The 7,365-nt window shown below is 40.6% G+C and overlaps 1 protein-coding gene across 1 annotated transcript in view; it reads left to right on the plus strand.

The window, feature by feature from the left end:
* The first annotated feature begins 3,451 nt into the window (after positions 1-3,451).
* The window catches only part of LOC112070990 (UDP-glucuronosyltransferase 1A5), a 28,346-nt gene continuing 24,432 nt past the window's right edge, over positions 3,452-7,365 (plus strand). The window contains exon 1 of the mRNA XM_024138448.1: positions 3,452-3,472. Coding sequence (XP_023994216.1) covers positions 3,467-3,472 — 6 coding nt within the window. The 5' untranslated portion in view covers positions 3,452-3,466. The remainder of the gene's footprint in view (positions 3,473-7,365) is intronic.

Raw genomic sequence — 7,365 nt, forward strand, 5'->3', positions numbered from 1 at the left:
ATGTGTCCCACATACTTTTGTATACATCGTGGCCAAAAGTTTGAGAATGAAAACAATATAAATTTTCAAGTCTGCTGCCTCAGTTTGTATGATGGAATTTGCATATACTACAGAATCTTTATGAAGGGATCAGATGAATTGCAATTATGTCAAAGTCCCTCTTTTCCAGCAAATGAACTGAATCCCCCCAAAAAATTCACTGCACTTCAGCCCTGGCACAAAGGACCAGCTGACATCATGTCAGTGATTCATCGTAACACAGGTGTGAGTATTGACGAAGACAAGGCTGGAGATCACTCTGTCATGCTGATTGAGTTGAATAACAGACTGGAAGCTTCAAAAGGAGGTGGTGGTTGGAATCATTGTTCTTCCTCTGTCAAATATGGTTACCTGCAAGGACACGTGCCGTCATCATTGCTTTGCACAAAAAGGGCTTCACAGCGGAAGGATTTGCTTGCAGTAAGATTGCACCTAAATAAACCATTTATCAGATCATAAGAACCAATTGAGAGCGGTTCAATGTTGTGAAGAAGGCTTCAGGGGCCAAGAAAGTCCAGCAAGAGGCAGGACGTCTCCTAAAGTTGATTCAGCTGCGGGATCGGGGCACCACCAGTAACAATCCTCAGGAAGGCAGCAGGCAGGTGTGAGTGCATCTGCACGCACATGAGGCGAAGACTTTTGGAGGATGGCCTGGTGTCAAGAAGGACAGCAAAGAAGCCACTTCTCTCCAGGAAAACATCAGGGACAGACTGATTTTCTATTGAATCCCCTTTCGATTGTTTGGGGCATCCGGAAAAAAACTTTCCCTTAAAGACAAGGTGAGCGCTACATCAGTCCTGTGTCATGCCAACAGTAAAGCTCCTGGAGCATTATGTTGTGGGGTTCTTCTCAGCCAAGGGATGGGCTCACTCACAATTTTGCCTGAGAACACAGCCATGAATAAAGAATGGTACCAACAGATCCTCGAGAGCAACTTCTCCAACCATCCAGGAACAGTTTGGTGACGAACAATGCCTTTTCCAGCATGATGGAGCACCTTGCCATAAACAAAAGTGATAACTAAGTGGCTTGGGGAACAAAACATGATATTTTGGGTCCATGGCCAGGAAACTCCCCAGACCGTAATCCATTGAGAACTTGTGGTCAATCTCAAGAGGCGGGTGGACAAAAAAAAAAAAAAAAAAAATCTGACAAATCCAAGCATTGATTATGCAAGAATGGGCTGCCATCAGTCAGGATGTGGCCCAGAAGTTAATTGCCAGGGCGGAATTGCAGAGGTCTTGAAAAAGAAGGGTCAACTTTGTGTAATTATCAATAAAAGCCTATGACACTTATGAAATGCTTGTAATTATACTTCAGTATTCCATAGTAACATCTGACAAAAATATTAAAGACATTGAAGCAGAACTTGTGGAAATAATGTTTATGTCATTCTCAAACTTTTGGCCACGACTGCATACAGTGTACATTCATCTGCTTCTGTAGGTGTTATTCAGAAAGAATCAAACACATGTATTTTTTCCCATTTTGTTGTGTTACAAAAGTAATGGGTTTAGTTGTCATTTTTGTCAACGATCTACACAAAATACTTGTAATTTCAAGGTGTAAGAAAAATTCTAACACTTGAAAAAAAAATATATGAAAGTAAAACACCAATTCTTGATTAGATACAGTAGTTTCAACGCCCTGAGTCATACATGTTAGAATCATCTCTCACAGCATTACAGCTGTGATTCGTATGTCTCTCGAGAGCTTGCACACTTGGATTGTACAATTTGCAATATTCTTTAAAATCTTCAAACTCTATCAATTGGTTGTTGACATTGCTTTCTATTTTTACCTGAAAAACTCCCTGTCCTTCCAACAAGCATACCATAAAAATGTAGACCACCATGCTTGAAAATATGAGGAGTTACTCAGTGATGTGTTGATTTGCTCCACAAACACTTTGTATTCAGACATTCATTCTTTTGCACATTTTTGCAGTTTCACTTTTCACTCTGTCATTTAGGTTAGTATTGAGAGTAACTACAATGTTGTTGATCCATCCTCAGTTTTCTCAAACACAGCCATTAAACTCTGCAACTGTTTTAGAGTCATCATTGGCTCATGATGAAATCCCTGAGTGATTTCCTTCCTCTCCAGCAACTAGTGTGGAAGGACGCCTGTATCTTTGTCATACTGGGTGTATTGTACACCATCCAAATGTAATTAATAACTTCACCATTGCTCAAAGATATTCACAGCTGATTTTTATTTTTTACCCATCTACCACTAGGTGCTCTTCATTGCGAGCATTGGAAACGCGAAACCCTGACCGAAAAAAAAAAATACAAGCAAATATTATAAATTATAATTTTGTCCCCTTACTGAAAACCAAAGTTGCGCCCTGGGTACAGATGAGGTAGTCATTAAAAAATCATGTTATCCATTATTATTGTACACAGAATAAGTCCATGCAACTTATTATGTGATCTGTTTATCACATTTGTACTCGTGAACTTGTTTAGTTTTTTTTGCTATAACAAAGAGGTTGAATGCTTTTAGACTCAAGCTCAGCTTTTCATTTTTTTTTTATTAATTTGTAACAAAAAAAATCTAAAAACGAATTCCACTATAGAGTATTGGTATAAACCAGACACATAAACACTCAATTTAATAGTTATTAACGTTTTTAAAACGTGAATACTTTCTGAAGCATAACTACAACCTGGAGTCAGTCTAGAGATGGACACAATGGTATATGGTAATGATATGTATCAATGATAAGTAGGCATTTACATTGGGTGAGAGTCAGTTATGTGACAGTGTTTTACCTGACTCACTTGTATTATTGCCATTTAGTGGTTGAATCCCAATGTCATCCTATTCCTACAATAGTCTACTATGTCGACCAGAGCCCTAGAGGATCCTGGTCAAAACTAGTGTAATTTGGAAGCACACTATCTGTTTGTAAATCATCTACCTTGGCTATGGCAGGACTATCAGTACTATCAGGTGGACTTTGAACCCTCAAACGTCAAAGTATTGCAGCCGATATGTAACAGTTTGCAGTCCCCTGCAGAGCGTTGGTAGTGCTGTATGGACTCTATAGCACCGGTAAGCCAACTCTTAATGCATATTCTTATTCACCTACACCTCAAGTAGTTTGTTGTTATGTAACAATACACTCTAATTAACTTATTGACACAAGTAGATAACATAATGGTGAAGCTTAATTAGCTGTTATTTAATTATGTTGCATGAGTTGAAGCTTTTCAGGTCAATAAAGATTTTACGTCTAGATGTGACTAGTTGAAAACAAGTGAATTTTGCCTCTTTTTTCTCTCAGCGTAGACACAATGCATTCCAGTTTCCCTGGGGAGACCTTTCGTTTAAGTCTGTGTCATTCTCCTTCTCCTTCCTCACCTGTCCTGCCATGGAGAGGAAAGCCGGTGCTTTCTGTGATGGAAGCCACTGGGTCAACATGAAGGTGCTCAATGTTTTGTCTAGCGTTTTGTTAATTTATGAAGATTTACTGCTGATTATTCCTTCTGATGTCGGGAATTCTAACCAGATTTCAAAAAGAATCTTGGGAATTTTTGAAAAGCGAATAATTGTTTTCCATAGTTTAGTCTTGACGTTTATACACTGAGTGTACAAAACATTAGGAACACCTGTCTTTTCCACGATATAGACTGATGAGGTGAATCCAGGTGAATATATGATCCCTTATTGATCTCACCTGTTAAATCGGCTTCAATCAGTGTAGATAAGGGGAGGAGACGGGTTAAAGAAGTTTATTAAACCTTGAGACAATTGAGACATGGATTGTGTATGTGCCATTCAGAGGGTGAAAGTGTAAGACAAATATTAAAGTGCATTTGAACAGGCAGGCGCACATGTTTGAGTGTGTCAGAACTGCAACGTACTGTTACTTAGTTACATTTGACCGAATCATTCAGTTACATAGGTTATATATTATTTTATGTTATTGTTGCAGGGCTCACATACAGGACTGGCGCTGGCCGGGGGAGGTTATCGGAAATTTCAGGGCAGTCAGTCATCCACGTCAGTGGCCTGCTTGAATATATATATATATAAACTCAGCAAAAAAAGAACATCCTCTCACTGTCAACTGCGTTTAATTTCAGTTAACTCGTTAACAAAATAAAATACAAATGTAAATATTTGTATGAACATAAGGATCCTCCACCTCCAAATCGATCCCGTCCAGAGTACAGGCCTCGGTGTATATGCTCATTCCTTCAACGATAAACGCAAATCTGACCATCACCCCTGTGAGACAAAACCGTGACTCGTCAGTGAAGAGCACTTTTGCTAGTCCTGTCTGGTCCAGCGACGGTGGGTTTGTGCCCATAGGCGACGTTGTTGCCGGTGATGTCTGGTGAGGACTGCCTTACAACAGGCCTACAAGCCTCAGTCCAGCCTCTCTCAGCCATTGCGGACAGTCTGAGCACTGATGGAGGGATTGTGCATTCCTGGTGTAACTTCGGGCAGTGTGTTTTTGCCATCCGTACCTTTCCCAAAGGTGTGATTTTCGGATGTACGAACCAGTGCAGGTGTTGTTACACGTGGTCTGCACTGCGAGACGATCAGCTGTCCGTCCTGTCTCCCTGTGCGCTGTGTTAGACATCTCACAGTACGGAAATTGCAATTTGTTGCATGGCCACATCTGCAGTCTCATGTTTCTTGCAGCATGCCTAAGGCCGTTCACGCAGATGAGCAGGGACCTTGGGCACCATTCTTTGGTGTTTTTTTAGGAAGTCAGTAGAAGCCTCTTTAGTGTCCTAAGTTTCCATTAACTGTGACCTTAATTGCCTACCGTCTGTAAAGCTGTTAGTGTTGTTTAACGATCGTTCCACAGAGTGCATGTTCATTATTGATTATGGTTCAAGGAACAAGCATGTTCGGAAGTTTGGACAAACTTCTCATTCAAGTTTTTTTTTATTATAACTAATTTTTACATTGTAGAATAAATAGTGAAGACATCAGAACTAATCATATAAACACATATGTCATCAAGCAAAAGTGGCTACTTAAGAAGAATCTCAAAATCTAAAATAAATCTTGGATTTGTAACACTTTTTTGGTTACTATCATGATTCCACGTTTCACTATATATCTACAATGTAGAGAATCGTGAAATAAAGAAAAACCCTTGACATGAGCTATGCCTAGAATCTTTTCAGTCCAATCAGGCTTCCCAATCTTTTGGACGGCACATGTAATCATTATATATTGTAATAAGCTTTTTTCATTCTAGGCTATATAACACAACTTCTAGGCATTCTAGGCTATAAACACGATTCTATCTGGGACATGTCGGATCGGAGGGTGAGGGCAAGGGCCATTCCCCCCAGAAATGTTCGGGAACTTGCAGGTGCCTTGGTGGAAGAGTGGGGTAACATCTCACAGCAAGAACTGGCAAATCTAGTGCAGTCCATGAGGAGGAGATGCACTGCAGTACTTAATGCAGCTGTTGGCCACACCAGATACTAACTGTTACTTTTGATTTTGACCCCCCCTTTGTTCAGGGACACATTATTCCATTTCTGTTAGTCATATGTCTGTGGAACTTGTTCAGTTTATGTCTCAGTTTTTGAATCTTGTTATGTTCATACAAATATTTAACCATAAACGCAGTTGACAGTGAGAGGAAGTTTCTTTTTTTGCTGAGTTTATATATATATATATTTTTTTCCAATTAGGCCACTGACGTGGATGACTGACTGCCCTGAAAGTTTCCATTAACCTCCCCCGGCCAGCGGSCAGTCCTGTATGTCGAGCCCTGCGACATAATATATAGGGCGGCGCAATTGGCCCAGGTTTGGCTGGGGCTTTAGGCCGTCATTGTAAATAAGAATTTGTTCTTAACTGACTTGCCTAGTTAAATAAATACATATACTCCCATCTGGTTTGCACTTAGTTTGTTCATTTGTTTGCACTTAAAAACATGACATTTGTTTTTCAACAGGACAATGACCCAACACACCTCCAGGCCAATAACTCAAATACACATGAAAACATTAAATGATCCAGGGAATCGAAAGAACATTACTCAGAGATGGACAAAACAATATAACATTCATTATGGGTGAGCATTTCCTTTTACAAAGCCAGGCACAGAACACCAGACAAATGTTAGTGAAAATACAAATCTCACGAGAGAAGTTCTGAGCCCAACTTAACAACACTTTATACCACCATCTAAGTTTGTTGGCACGCCCCGAGGGGTGGTGTCTGCATTCACTTTGAGTGACGTGGTTCACCATGACAACCCGAAAACACAGCAAGTTGAAACTTCCTGATTCTACCAGTGAAATGAAAATGTGCTCGTTCTAGTGGGTTGGATGTTTATGATCAAAACGTATCGTTGTTAATATGATAATGACACCATGTTGTGGGAGAGCCAGAGTGAAATCCCTTTTAACTCAGCAACATTTTGGGGTTTTCGAGCAGGAACATCTAGTTTAAGATCCTGCCACATCTCAATTGGGTTTAGGTCTGTTTGTCTGAGGAGATTGCATGGCTGCGTGCTCGATTAAATTTTATACACCTCAGCAACGGGTGTGGCTGAAATAGACAAATCCACTCATTTGAAGGGGTGTCCACATACTTTTGTATACATCGTGGCCAAAAGTTTTGAGAATGACACAAATATTAATTTTCACAGTCTGCTGCCTCAGTTTGTATGATGGTAATTTGCATATACTACAGAATCTTATGAAGAGGGATCAGATGAATTGCAATTAATTGCAAAGTCCCTCTTTGCCAAGCAAATGAACTGAATCCCCCCCAAAAAAATTCACTGCACTTCAGCCCTGGCACAAAGGACCAGCTGACATCATGTCAGTGATTCAATCGTTAACACAGGTGTGAGTATTGACGAAGACAAGGCTGGAGATCACTCTGTCATGCTGATTGAGTTCGAATAACAGACTGGAAGCTTCAAAAGGAGGGTGATGGTTGGAATCATTGTTCTTCCTCTGTCAAATATGGTTACCTGCAAGGAAACATGTGCCGTCATCATTGCTTTGCACAAAAAGGGCTTCACAGGCAAGGATTTTGCTTGCAGTAAGATTGCACCTAAATAAACCATTTATCAGATCATCAAGAACTTCAAGGAGAGCGGTTCAATTGTTGTGAAGAAGGCTTCAGGGCGCCCAAGAAAGTCCAGCAAGCGGCAGGACCGTCTCCTAAAGTTGATTCAGCTGCGGGATCGGGGCACCACCAGTACAGAACTTGCTCAGGAATGGCAGCAGGCAGGTGTGAGTGCATCTGCACGCACTTTGAGGCGAAGACTTTTGGAGGATGGCCTGGTGTCAAGAAGGACAGCAAAGAAGCCACTTCTCTCCAGGAAAA

Source organism: Salvelinus sp. IW2-2015, unplaced genomic scaffold (assembly GCF_002910315.2).
Source record: "Salvelinus sp. IW2-2015 unplaced genomic scaffold, ASM291031v2 Un_scaffold1485, whole genome shotgun sequence".
Lineage (NCBI taxonomy): Eukaryota > Metazoa > Chordata > Actinopteri > Salmoniformes > Salmonidae > Salvelinus > Salvelinus sp. IW2-2015.